Consider the following 14,868-nt stretch of genomic DNA (forward strand, 5'->3'; position numbering starts at 1 on the left):
CACCCTCCTCTAGCTTATCTCTCCACGCTTCAGGCTCTCTGCCTTTATTCCTGATGAAGGGCTTTTGCCCGAAACGTCGATTTCGAAGCTCCTCGGATGCTGCCTGAATTGCTGTGCTCTTCCAGCACCACTGATCCAGAATCCACAGCAATATATTTGACTCTCAACTGCCCTCTGGACAAATAGAGATGGGTAATAAATGCTGGCCTAACCTGCAATATTCTCTTCCTGTGAATTTAAAAAAAAAATTATTGTTGGCAACTACTGGCTTAAGAGTGTGATCTGGCACATTAGTTGTTTGATGTGGTATTGATCTTTTATGATGGATCAATGCAGCCATGTAATCTGTAACATACTTGTGATTTGTTTAGGGCTCTGATCAAACTAAAGTACAAAAACAGAATTGCTTGTGGTTATTTGTGACTCATCAGAAATGTCGGAAAGAAGATGTGGTGAGTTACCAATATTTTGTACTCCTTAATTTCTCTAGTTTTGTCTGACAGAGGATTTTCTTCAATGTTTGTATCACTAATTCACCATCCCTTAGTTTTCATAGTAGAAGGCATTAATAGCATTACAAAATTACTAAATTTTGGGCAAAAGGAGGGGAGGCAATAAATACAGTAATTTTACAAGAGAAAAAGTTCTAGGTAATCTAATGGGACTAAAGACTGATGAGTCACTTGGATCCGATGGGATGCAACATAGGATATTGAAAGAAGTAGCTACAGAGATAGTGAATGCACTGGAAGTAATCTTCCAAGATTACTTAGACTCTGAAATAATCCCAAAGGATTGGAAAATGCCAAAGTGATATCTTTATTTAGAAAGTAAAGGAGAAAAATAACAGCTAACTATGAACCAGTTAGCTTAACGTTTGTTCTCGGAAAAATGTTAGAGTCCATTTTCAAAGATCTAATAGCATAGCATTTAGAAATACATAATATAATCAAGGACAGTCAGCATAGTTTCATAAAGGGGAAATGTTGACTGACAAATTTACTAGATTTCTTTGAGAAAGTGACAAGTATGATGGCGAAACAGGATATAGTGGATGTAATATATTTGGATTTTCAGAAGGCCTTTAATAAGATACTGTACAATAGGCTACTTAATAAGAGCCCATGGTGTTGGATTGAGGATTGAATGAGTCATGGAAAACAGAATTGGGGTAAGGGGGGCATATTCAGGATGGTATCACGTAACTGTGGAGTGAATACAAGGATCAGTACTGGAACCACAATTACTTAACAATATTTGTTAATGACTTGGAAGAGGAAATATACTGTAGCCAGATTTGTCGTTGACACCAAAAGAGGCCAGTAGTGACGATGGCGCAAAAGGTCTGCAGAAGGGTGTAAACAAATTAAATGGGCATAAACTTGTATGTAATGTGGGGAAATTAGGTTATGCACTTTGACAGGAAGAATAGAGGAGCTAATATGATTTAAATTGAGAAATGGTGGCTCAGTGGTTAGCACTACTATCCCACAGAACCAGGGACCTGGGTTCGATTCCAACCTCGGGCAACTATCTGTGTGGAGTTTGCACATTCTGCCCACGTCTGCGTAGGTTTCCTTCGCGTGCTACGGCTTCCTTCCACAGTCCAAAAATGTGCAAGTTAGGTGAATTGGCCATGCTAAATTACCCATAGTATTCAGGGATGTGTATGTTAGATGCATTAGTCGGGGATTAATGTAGAGTTATAGGGGAATGGGTCTGGGTGGGTTACTCTTCGGAGTGTCGTGAATTTGTTGGGCTGAACGCCCTGTTTCCACACTGTAGGGATTCTATGAAAACTACAGAACAGAGGGGAATCCTTGTACATAAAGCTCAAAAAACTAGTTTCCGAGTTCAGATAATAGGAAACCAAATAGAATGTTGGCTTTTATTTCAAAGGGTTTGGAATATACAAATAGGCTCATTAGACTTATATCGGGTGTGGTGGTACCAAATTATGAAGAGAGGTTGAGTAGGTTGGACGAGTTTAGAAGAATGAGAGGCACCCTTATTGAAACATGCAGGATTCTGAGGGAATTTCATAGGATAGCTTGTTCTTGATAAAAGGGTCTAGATCGAAATGTCGAATCTCCTGCTTCTCGGATGTTGCCTGACTGGCTGTGCTTTTCCAACACCACACTTTTTGACTCTGATCTCCAGCATCTGCAGTCCTCACTTTGTCCAGTGTAGATCAAAAAGGTCGTTTCCACTATTAGTAGAGTCTAGGACCATGGTTCAGAATAAGAGGTCACCTTTTTAAAACAGAGGAGGAATTTCATTTCTGAGGATAGTGAATCTGTGGAATGGTTTTATCACAGAAGGCTGTTGAGGCTCTGTTGTTGAATATAGTCAAGGCTGAGGTATGCATGTTTTTAATCAGTAAGGATTTTGGGGAAATGTCAGGAAAATGATCAGATCAGCAATGAAGCAGGCCTGATGGACTGAATGGCCTGCTCCAATCTCTCAATTTCTGGTTCAGACATCTTTCTATGTGGCATGGTAGGAAATGTCTGTGTAGCTTACTGCTGGTAGCTAGATGTCTTGACAAATACAATGTTCACCTTGGTGTCCATTCAATGGGACACGCTCTGCCTTTCACTCAGAAATTACTGATACTTCCACGAACATCTGGAGTGAAGCTCACTTGGTCGAGGAGATGTATGAGCCCTCAATTTTTCAACTACTACTTCTTTACTGATACTAACTTTTTTAAGTTCTGCAGTTACACAAGTACCTTGGTTGCCTAGTATTTCTGGGAGATTTTTTGTATTTCATTCCATGAAGGCAGACACCTAGTAGCTGCCTGGTTTCTTCCCCGCTTCTCTGTTTACCACCATAAATTCTGCTGTCACATTTAATGGACCCATATTTATCCTCACTAATCTTCCTTTCACATATTGAAAGAAACTTTTTTGCAGTTCTCCATTAAGTGTTCCTCACAAACTTACATTCATCTCTTTTTCCTATCTTTGTCAGTTTCTTGGCCTTCCTTCGCTGAGTCCTAAATTGCCCCATATTTAGGTGTCCATTATTTCTGGAATTCATACAAGCAACTGCCTTTGATCTAATGCATTCTTTAAATTCTTTCATTCACCATGTTGATTCACCTTTCCTTTTGTGCCTTGGTGAATTGTATATCTGTTGTAGGCCTTATAATGTTTATTTAAGTACTGGCAATTGCTTGTCTAGTGTCAAATCCTTATGTATTTTCTCAATTACCTGACCGAACTTGCCTGTCATACCCTCATAGTTTCTGTTGCTCGGAGTTAAGACCCTGGTTTCATAGAGTCCCTTCAGCCCAACATGTCTGCAATGGCTAAAAACAATCACCTAACTATTCTAGTCCCATTTTTCAGCATTTGGCCTACAGCTTTGTATGCCTTGACACAGGTGCATATCTAAATTCTACTTATTAGTTCTTTCTCATTACAAAGTATTAAACCCAAAATAGCCGGATATTTAATTGACTGCTTGACATACTGTTTCAGAAACACATCTCATACACAATCCAGGAATTAATCCTCCACAATATTTGGGCCAACTTTATGAACCTTGTCTCTTTGCAAATTGAACTCAATATTACTGTATTACATTAATCTTTAATTTTGTTCATGATGTAACCAACGTTATCACTACATTTTGGTGCAACATGCTATTTCATATCTCCGTTATATTGTTCAGTTTTCTTGATAATATTCTACTAGAGGAAATTGTTTCCCTGTATTTGATCTATTGCATTCTTGTTCACAATCATTGTTTAAATCAATAACATTCTGGGGTTACCATTAACCAGGAACTAAACTGAAGAAGCTATGTAAATACTCTGGCTACAAGAGCAGGTCAGGGACTCTGAATTCTGTAGTGAGGAACTTGCCTGCTATTCCCTGTGCTTTCTAAAAGGCACAAGTCAGGATTGTGATGGGCAACTGCCCATTTGTCAGGGTGGACACAGCTGCAACAACATTCAAAGCAGGACATCATCCAAGACAAAGCAATGATTGGCTGAAAATGTGTTGCTGGAAAAGCGCAGCAGGTCAGGCAGCATCCAAGGAGCAGGAGAATCGACGTTTCGGGCACGAGCCCTTCTTCAGGAATCCTGAAGAAGGGCTCATGCCCGAAACATCGATTCTCCTGCTCCTTGGATGCTGCCTGACCTGCTGCGCTTTTCCAGCAACACATTTTCAGCTCTGATCTCCAGCATCTGCAGTCCTCACTTTCTCCTAAAGCAATGATTGGGCATTACACTGCGTCCATCACATTCAATATTCACTCCCTTTACAACAAGGACACAGTTGCGGTAGTGTGTGCCATGAACAAGATGCATTGCAGCAACTCATGAAGAATACTTTGTCAGTACCCTTCATTTCCACTACCTAGTTAGGGCAACAGATGGATGAGAGTTCCCCTCCAAGTATCACATTATCCTGCTTTGGAAATATGCCATCATTCCTTCACTCATTGGGTTAATATCCTGGAACTCCTTCTCTAACCGCATTGTGGTTGTCCCTATACCCCAAACACTGGAGCAGCTCAAGAAGGCAGCTCATCATTGCTCTTCCCAGGGTAACTAGGGATGGGCTATAAATGCTGAACTAGCCAGTAGTACTCACATCCAATGAATAAATACATCTTAAAACTGACCCAGTTTTATTGAAAGCCTCAATTGAGCTTGATATGGAGATGCCGGTGTTGGACTGGGTGGGGTGTACAAAGTTAAAAAACATACAACACCAGGTTATAGTCCAACAGGTTTAATTGGAAGCACTAGCTTTTGCAGCGCTGCTCCTTTAATCAGGTTGTTATTTAGTTAATCACCATTAGATGCTTTCATGGGAACAGTTATTCATTGCCTACTCTGATTAGGCACTCGTGAGTTAGAACACCTCTATCAAATTTTCTCTCAAACCTCTTGAAGCGGAATCCTGAAATTTCCAGTCTATCCATACGTAAGAATTGTTTCTGTACCCTCGCTAATGTCTTACATTGTTTCTAAAGTGTGGTGCTCAGAAACAGACCCACATTCGGCTTCAGCCAGAGTTTTATGTTTAAAAATGTTTACCAGAGCCTTGCTTTTGTACTTTGTCACGCTTTATGAAGTACAAGATCCTGTATGTTTTATTAACAATTTCTTAACCTCAGTGACTTAGCTGCCTGTATCCTTTGCTCGTCCCCAGACCTGTCTCCATCATCCTTTCAGGTTGTGATTCCTAGACATAACTTGCTATACACAAATATTTTCTCCTTCCACTTCTGTGTCTTTTGCCAGTCAACTTCAATCTATACCCGCTGGATGAAGATCCCACTGCTACTGGAAGGTGTTTCCTCATGTTTACTCTATCAGAACTCCCATGATTTTGAACAACCCTTATCAATCCTTTAACCTTGTCTCAGAAGAGCAATTTTATCTTCTCCAGTCTCACCACATTCACTGAAGTTTCTATACAAGATTCTCTTGGTCTTTTTCAGAATTTAATGACAGGTGGGATTGTACTAATATCCAGGAGCAAGTTTAGATTTATTTTTGGTGTGAACTAGTGTGTTACCTTTTGTTTATGCGTTCTATTCTTCCTCCATTCTCCTATAGATTGCGGGTTTGCTGAAAGCAGAGGATAATGCAGTGTTTAAATTTGAGCCATTTGTTCTTCATGTCCAGTGCAGGACATTAGAGGATGCACAACTCTTGGTAAGAATCAGTTGCTGAGTTACCTGACTTACTCAAACTCTTTCTTCATTGTAGAAAAGTAATCATCCACGCTTAATGAAAAGTTGCCGTTTGTCTGAAAAATTCTGGAATACAAAGAAGTGAAGCTTCAGTTTACGGAGCCATGATCTAACCTGCCTGAGTTGTGGTACTGCAACTCAGGAAGGATGTAACGGCTTTTGATGTGTAGAGCTGATCCACCCAAATGGAAAGAAGCATTTAATGTTAAATTATGAGGAAATATTGTGTAACTTTGGTTAGTATTCCCTTGAGTTTAGAGGATTGAGGAGTGATCTAATTACTTTTCATTCATTCATAAGCTATAGACATTGCCGGGTGGCCCAGCATTTATTGCCCATCCCTACTTGATATTGAGGAAGGAGTGATGAGCTACCTTCTCGAAATGCTACTGTCTGGTGTAGGTAGACCCACAATGCTGGTAAGGAGGGATTCACAAAAGTTTGACTCAGCGGCAATGAAGGAACAGCAATACATTTCCAAGTCAGAATGGTGAGTGGCTTGAAGGAGAATTTGAAGGTGGTGGTATCTCTGTGTACCTGCTAACTTAGTCCTTCTACATGATATTTGTCATGGTTTGAAAGAGACTTGATGAATTTCTGCAGTATATCTTGTAGATGGTACACACTGCTGCTGCTGAGCATGAGTTGTAGAGTGGAGGGGGACTGAATATTTGTGAATGTGGTGCCAGTCAAGCGTGCTGATTTTTCCTGAATGGTATCAAGCTTTGTGAGTGTTGCTGGAGCTACACTCATCCAGGCAAGTGGAGACAGTGTTCCATCCTACTTCATAATTGTACCTTGTAGATAGTGAATGGGCTTTGGGGGGTCAGAAGGTGGGTTACTGTTTGCAGAATTCCCAGTCTGCCCATGTATGCAGAGATTTTATATGTTTAGGCGAGTTCAGTTTCTGGTCAATTGTAACCACAAGGATGTTGATCTAATCAATGTAATGGGAATATTAAAATGATCTGAGAATTAGTATAAATTCATTTACGGGTAAGCTAGATAGGTAGTTGAGGGAGAAAGGAATAAAAGGAAATGGTAATTGTGTGCAATGAAAAAGGGCTTGTTTGGAGAATCAACACTGGCAAGAGCTACATGGTCCAAATGGCTTGTTTCTGATTGGGGAATTCTGTGTAAAATGAGCATGTAGTCAATTAAAATGTTTTTAAAAATACAGCTACCTTAAATCAGGACAGTTTTATTTTACTGATTTACTGACTGGCTACTGTTCTGGATTACAGCACTCTGTCGCTATAAACTCTGGCTTCAGGAACTCTGGGATCACGGTTGGCAAGAAAGGCAAAATAATGATGGTAATGTGGGGTCTTGCATGTAGTATTGCATTAAAAATTATTTGCGCATTTTAGTTTTAGATGAAGGCCTGAAAGTTAATCACGCGCTGCCTATTAGAATTTCGTTCTGAACACAATCTAAACTAATCTCCTCTTGATGGTTTCCATATGTGAGTAATCAGTGAGCTCGGTACCCCTGTGATCGAATTCCGCATCAAGCTGTATGGACTGTGCAACTTCCATTGCCTTCCGATTGAGCCACTGTAGCTCCCTTCCCTAGGTTAGGTTAAGCCCTGGGAGGTCGTGTCCCATTAATCAGCCTGCCTCACTGAGACCTCTTATATTTAATCATTACACCCATAGAATGATACAGCACAGGAGGTGGCCACTTGAGCCATTTTTCTGTGCCTTTCTTTGAAAGAGCTGTTCATTCCATTCTCCTGCTGTTTCCCAAGGCTGCGCAAGTTATTCTTTTTTAAGTATACCTTTCTAATTCCTTTTTGAAAGTTGTTATTGAATTTGTTTCCATTTCCCATTTGGGCATCATATTCCAGGTCACAATGTGCTCCATCTTTAAACAAAAGATTTCAGTGCTACCTTTAGTTCTTTAAATAGAGGCAGCTTAAAAACCATATGGTTGTCAACCCTCCTAACTTTTTATTGTTTTGTGGGATGTGGTTGTTGCTGGCAAGGCTGACGTTTGTCACTTCTGAAGGCCCTTGGAATGAATTGCTGCTAGGATCATTTCAGATAATGTTAAGAGTTGACCACATTGCTGTGGGTTTGAAGTCCTACTTAAGTTAGACCCCCTGGTCAGGTGAGCAAACTTGCTTGCCCAAAGGACATGAATAAACCAAGTGGGGGTTTACAATAACCTGTATGATTTTGTAGTCACCATTAGACGAGGGCTTTAATTCCAGATGTTTTTTATCAATTGAATTTAAATTCTGGCTGCTTCCATGGTGTTTCCGCAGCATTTGCACAGGCCTCTGGGGTACAACTTTGGTGATGTTACTATATGCCAATATTGCTTTCCTAAATGCGACAAATACTTTTGCATCTTATAAATATATTGACTGGAAACCTACTCATAGATTCAAACAGCACGGAAAAGGCCCTTCGGCCTATCAGGTCTACTGACATAACTACCGCAATAAGGCGTGCTGATCTCCATTTTTCATATCCTTGAATGCTATAATATTTGAAGAGCTCAACCAAATATTTTTAAAAGTTTGTAAGATTTTCAGCCTCCACAACCTTACCAGGTAATGTGTTCTAGATTCCCACCACCTGTTGAGTGAAAAATGTTTTTTTTTCCCCAAATCCTCTCTGAATTTCCTGCCTCTTACCCTAGAAATTTACCCTCACTGACTGAGCCCTCAAACGAGGGGAACAGTTACTCTCTCTCCACACTGTCCATACCCCTCAATCATGTTCCCCTCAATCTTCTGTGCTCTCGAGAAAACAATCCAAACCTATCTAGCTGCTCCTCATAGCTCAGTCTCTCAATCCCAGCCAACATCCTGATGAACCTCCTCTGTACTCCTTCTAGTGCTGTCACATCCTTCCTGTAGTGAGGTGACCAGAACTGCGCACACAACTCCAGCTTCGGCCTGATCAACGCTTTGTATGTCTCAACATTTCCATCTTGCTCTTATACTCTGTCATAACTGATGAAAGCAAGTGTTCCATACATGCTTTCTTCCTGACTATCCTATTCAGGGATCTGTGAATAATTACCCATGATCCCAGTGTTCCTCTGAGCTACCCAGTGTCCTGCCATTCATTAAATATTCTCTCATCTTGTTTCTTCCAAAATGCATCACCTCACATTTATCAAGGTTAAATACTATCTGCCACCAATCTGCCCTTCTGACCAACCCATCTATATTTTCCTGTAGCCTACAAACATCATCTTTGCTATCAACTGCTCAACCGATCTTGGTATCATCTGCAAACTTGGTTAACATTCCCCCAGCATTTTCATATATATCACTTCAGTATATAAAAACAATGAGTCCCAGTACTGATCCTTGTGGTGCACCACTGAACACTGGCCTCCAGCCTTCTCCCACTACCCTTTGTGTCCTATTACTAAGCCAGTTTCTGATCCAACTCACAAACTTTCCCTCTATTCCAAGTGCTTTCTCAATCAGTCTCCCATGTGGGACTTGGACAAAAGCTTTGCTAAATCCATATAAACTACATCAGCTGAACTTCCCTCATTAACTCATAACTGTAAACATGCCTAAAGATAGCAGTTCCAATTTTTCTATTCTGCATTCTTCGTTGTTGTTGAAGTTATCAATTCCTGAATGTTAATATTTGTTGTCAAAATAAACGTCCATCATTGTTAATGTCTCTGGGAATCAGCTTGACATCACAGGCAAGGAGCTACAGTTTAACTTCAGTGCTAATATTGCCATAAGGTGATAGGTTAGGGTTGACATTTGTCTTTTAAGTCTTTGTCAGAAACCAAGTCATGGCGAAGCTTCCAGACTGACCATTGTCGCCTTGTTTAAAGTGATTTGGAGATGCCAGTGTTGGACTGGGGTGTACAAAATTAAAAATCAACAGCACCAGGTTATAGTCCAACAGGTTTAATTGGAAGCACACTAGCTTTCGGCGCGACGCTCCTTCATCAGTTGGTAGTGGAGGGCTCAATCACTACCACCTGATGTGAAGGAGCATTGCTCCGAAAGCTAGTGTGCTTCCAATTAAACCTGTTGGACTATAACCTGGAGTTGTGTGATTTTTAACTTTGTTTAAAGTGAAGAGCAAATGTTCACTTACTATGCCACTAGATGGCAGAATGGTCAACCAATTCTGTCAGCTCATCCTGTAAACATTTGTTGATCATTGAATTACACAACCTGGACTGCTGTCTGCTTTGTGAAAGTTAGCAAAGTAAAGAGCAAGAAAAATGTAGCCAGGGTGGGAAAGTAATGCAACGGTAAGTGCAACAGCTTTACAAATATTTGGATTTGCAACAAGTTGGGATGTGGGTGTTGCTGGCACTGCTGTTCTTAAATGCCCCCAGAAGACATTAGAGAACCATCTTGAATACAATGGAGTGGTTGAAGCTTTTCATGTCTAAATTAAGAGTCAACACGTTGGCCCACATCTCTGTTCAGATTCATTTACCTGAGCAGTTATCCTGGGAAATTTGGAGTGTTCCTGGCTAACAATAAAACTGAGATGCCATCACTGACAAATATGATATAAGCTCCACCTCCGCTTCCCCGGTCTAACAACAACCTCGCCACTGATAACACCTGATTCCTCATTGACTTCTTTTTACTCCCTGCCCCAGAACAAATCAAAGGAACCACCCTCAAGAAAATCCCCCCCCCCCCCCCCTCACCATCTCTTGGACACTCAAAACCAGTGCAGAAGAGGACAGGAACAATGTGAAATGAACTGTATTCCAGTCAAGAACTGATCCTGCTCACTCTCTAAGCAATAGGCAGAATCAGCAGCCATTACATCAGGCAGAAACAAAGTTCAGAAGTTCCCGATTTCCAGAAAAATGAGGATCTTCCAACATTCAGTCAATTCCTGCTGTAACAGTTTAAATTTGTCTCCTATTCTTCTTTAATATGTTAAACAGGAATAAATTATTGATGGCTTTTACCTGAAATGTTAATTTTACTGTTCCTCGGATGCTGCCTGAATTGCTGTGCTTTTCCAGTACCACTCTCATCTAAATTATTGATAAGCCAACCTACACATTCTTTCCATTATTTTATAGATATATTTGGTCACTACAAAATGACAACTGCTCTATATGAAATACATCAAGGACCATGTATTTTTCTGAGTTACTGAGGTTCTTTAAGCAAGTAATCAATCTTATGGCTCTTCTTTGGGCATTTTCCAAGGTCACTATCACCATCTGTAGAGACCAGATCCCACCACAGAAGTCCTGGTGTGATTTGATCTTTCCAGTTGGAAACTTGTTTATCCTTGACAGACTGAGGAAATCCTAACTTTAACAGTGAGTTGTGATAAATGCTCTCACTGTGTTTAGCTGCCCTCCTTATGCTGCTTATGTTTGTGTTATCCTGAAATCTTTATTTGCTCCTGAGGTAAGTTGAAAGACGTTTACTAGGAAGAGCAGAGATGGAGATGGCCTGATGGCATTATTGTTGGACTGTTAATCCAAAAACCCAGGTAATGTCCTTGGGGCTAGGCTTCAAATCTTGCTATGGCAGCTGGTGGAATTTGAATTCAATAAACATCTGGAATTAAGAATCTAATGATGACCGTTAATCAATTGTCAATTGTTGGAAAAATCTATTTAGTTTACTAATATCCTTTAGGGAAGGAAACTGCCATCCTTACCTGATCTGGTCTATGTGTGGCTCCAGATCTATGACAATGTGGTTAACTCTTAACCGCTAGCCGGTAATTAAGGGTGGGCAATAAATGCTGGCCTAGCCTGAAACTCCCTCATCCTATGAATGAATTTTTTTAAAATGTGGAGAAGGCAGGAGAATGTGAAAACTGTATAAGCACACATTTAAGCATGCGTCTCCCACAAAGATATGGGTGGCAATATCCCTACTTTAATGGAAACACGCTACATTTAAACACCTGTTGAGTCTCAAACTGCTTTGATATTTGTTTTTTTTTCTCTTGTCATTAGGCTGTTCGCAGCACTCATTGCCTGGAAGTTCCTTTGTGCCGACAAGGAACGGTATTGGTGAGTGAGGAGTACATCGATTACTTAGTGCAAGTGGCTAATCAGAAAATGGAGGAAAATGAGAAGAGGAGAAAAAGGTAAAATGGCAATTGCAGGCTAGTGAAGTCTGTTCAAAAAATATGAGAGAACAGAGAACGAATTTTACTTGTGTAAACCGAGCTCTGAGTAGCAATCTCACTTTAGAGTCAGCGGTCATAGAGTCACAGATATGTACAGCATGGAAACAGACCCTTCAGTCCAACCCGTCCATGCCGACCAGATGTCCCAACCCAATCTAGTCACACCTGCCAGCACCCGGCCCATATCCCTCCAAACCCTTCCTATTCATATACCCATCCAAATGCCTCTTAAATGTTGCAATTGTATCAGCCTCCACCACTTTCTCTGGCAGCTCATTCCACACCCTCTGTGTGAAAAAGTTGCCCCGTAGGTCTCTTTTATATCTTTCTCCTCTCACCCTAAACCTATGTCCTCTAGTTCTAGACTCGCCGACCCCAGAGCAAAGACCTTGCCTATTTACCCTACTCATGCCCCTCATAATTTTGTAAACCTTTATAAGGTCACCCCTCAACCTTCAACGCTCAGGGGAAAACAGCCCCAGCCTGTTCAGCCTCTCCCTATGGGCGGCACGGTGGCACAGTGGTTAGCACTGCTGCCTCACAGCGCCAGAGACCCGGGTTCAATTCCCGCCTCAGGCGACTGACTGTGTGGAGTTTGCACGTTCTCCCCGTGTCTGTGTGGGTTTCCTCCGGGTGCTCCGATTTCCTCCCACAGTCCAAAGATGTGCAGGTCAGGTGAATTGGCCATACTAAATTGCCCGTAGTGTTAGGTAAGGGGTAAATGTAGGGTATGGGTGGGTTGCGCTTCGGCGGGTTGGTGTGGACTTGTTTCCACACAGCTGCAACATGTCCTCCCAACTCCTGTACTCAATACTCTGACCAATAAAAGAAGGCATACCAAATGCCTTCTTCACTATCCTATCTACCTGTGACTCCACTTTCAAGGAACTATGAACCTGCACTTGAAGGTCTCTTTGTTCAGCAACACTCCCGAGGACCTTACCATTAACTGTATATGTCCTGCTAAGATTTGCTTTCCCAAAATGCAGCACATCGTATTTATCTGAATTAAACTCCATCTGCCACTTCTCAGCCCATTGGCCCATCTGGTTCCAGATCCTGTTGTAATCTGAGGAAACCCTCTTTGCTGTCCACTACACCTCCAATTTTGGTGTCATCTGCAAACTTACTAACTGTACCTCTTATGCTAGCGTCCAAATCATTTATGTAAATGACAAAAAGTAGAGGACCCAGCACCGATCCTTGTGGCACTCCACTGGGCACAGGCCTCCAGTCTAAAAAACAACCCTCCACCACCACCCTCTGTCTTCTACCTTTGAGCCCGTTCTGTATCCAAATGGCTAGTTCTCAGCTGGATTGACTGAATGCCACTCTGTTGGAGGGACAGCATTGAAGCTCAATCATCTCAGCTCCAGGAAATCAATGCAGGATTTCCCCAGAGTAGTTCCTGAACCCAGCAATCTTCAGCTAGTACATTGTCATGTATAGAGAATTGGCTAATGAATAGAAGGCAAAGTTATGATAAAGGTGGGCATTTTAAGGCTGGCAACCTGAAACCAGTGAACTGCCACAGGAATCGGTGCTGGGGCCACAATTGTTTACAATATGCATTCATGATTTGGATGACATATGAATATGGTATCATCAGGTTTGCAGATGACACAAAAATAGGTGGGAAGAGAAGTAGTGAGGATGATGCACAGTCTACAAAGGGATATAAACAGACTGGGTGAAAACTTGGCAGGCGAAATATAATGTTGGAAAATGTATGGTAATGTATTTTGGCAGGGAAATGTAAAAGATCTGAATATATAAATGAGGAGTGATTGCATATTGCTGCAGCAGAGGGATTTTGGGGGTCCAACGATATGAATCTCAAAAGATTCTGCTGGCAGCGAAGAGTATACATATTGGAAGCAATAAACGTCAAACTTTGTAAATGTCCAAAAATGAGAAGAATTGAATTAAGCAAAAATTGGTACATACTGTATACAAAAATATCAAGCAAGGCAATTTTTTGTAAAAGCATCTTTCATGCTGGTCTGCAGAATGAAATTAAAGTGGTGAAATGTAGGCAGTCAGCAGTTATTAGCAGATTATTGGTGTCAGCAAACGCTTCAAGTCCAAAGAGCTAATGTCCAAGTTCAGCCAGTGACGGAGAAGTCAAACAGAATGTTGGCCTTTATTTCAAAGAAAATTGCGTATTGAAGCAGGGAGGTTTTGCTAAAACATACAAGGCACCCGTCCGACCACAGCTGGAATACTATGAACAGTTTTGGGCTGTTTATCTGAGGAAAGATATACAGGTATTGGAGGCAGTCCAGAAAAGGTTCACCAGACTGACGCCTGGTGTAGAGGGGCTGTCTTATGAGAGATTACGTAAGCTGGGCGTTTACTCATTAACATTTATAAGAATGAGAGAACTTATTGAAGAATACAATATCATATGGGAACTTGACAGGGTAAATGCTGAGATTATTTTGGAAAGTCGAGGACCAGAGGATATAATCTCAGATTAAGATGTCACATTTAAAACAGATGAGGAGGAACTTCTCTGAGTGCAGTGAATATATGGCATTATTTAGACAATAGACAATAGGTGCAGGAGTAGGCCATTCAGCCCTTCGAGCCTGCACCGCCATTCAACATGATCATGGCTGATCATTCCGAATCGGTATCCTGTTCCTGCCTTATCTCCATAACCCTTGATTCCATATCTTTGAGAGCTCTATCCAACTCTTTCTTAAATGAATCCAGAGACTGGGCCTCCACTGCCCTCTGGAGCAGAGCATTCCACACAGCCACCACTCTCTGGGTGAAGTTTCTCCTCATCTGTCCTAAATGGCCTACCCCGTATTTTTAAGCTGTGTCCTCTGGTTCGGCACTCACCCATCAGCGGAAATATGTTTCCTGCTGCCAGAGTGTCCAATCCTTTCATAATCTTATATGTCTCAATCAGATCCCCTCTCAGTTTTCTGAACTCAAGGGTATACAATCCCAGTTGCTTCAGTCTTTCAGTATAAGGTAATCCCGCCATTCCAGGAATTGACCTTGTGAACCTACGCTG

The 14,868-nt window shown here is 41.3% G+C and overlaps 1 protein-coding gene across 4 annotated transcripts in view; it reads left to right on the plus strand.

The window, feature by feature from the left end:
* The window catches only part of tyw3 (tRNA-yW synthesizing protein 3 homolog (S. cerevisiae)), a 33,936-nt gene that overhangs the window by 4,843 nt on the left and 14,225 nt on the right, over nucleotides 1-14,868 (plus strand). The window contains exons 2-5 of one of the 4 annotated variants that reach the window (XM_043698553.1): nucleotides 372-452; nucleotides 5,585-5,683; nucleotides 6,966-7,037; nucleotides 11,665-11,798. In XM_043698553.1, coding sequence (XP_043554488.1) covers nucleotides 372-452; nucleotides 5,585-5,683; nucleotides 6,966-7,037; nucleotides 11,665-11,798 — 386 coding nt within the window. The remainder of the gene's footprint in view (nucleotides 1-371; nucleotides 453-5,584; nucleotides 5,684-6,965; nucleotides 7,038-11,664; nucleotides 11,799-14,868) is intronic. The other 3 variants (XM_043698554.1, XM_043698556.1, XM_043698555.1) reach the window with 3 other exon arrangements.

Source organism: Chiloscyllium plagiosum, chromosome 11 (assembly GCF_004010195.1).
Source record: "Chiloscyllium plagiosum isolate BGI_BamShark_2017 chromosome 11, ASM401019v2, whole genome shotgun sequence".
Classification (NCBI taxonomy): domain Eukaryota; kingdom Metazoa; phylum Chordata; class Chondrichthyes; order Orectolobiformes; family Hemiscylliidae; genus Chiloscyllium; species Chiloscyllium plagiosum.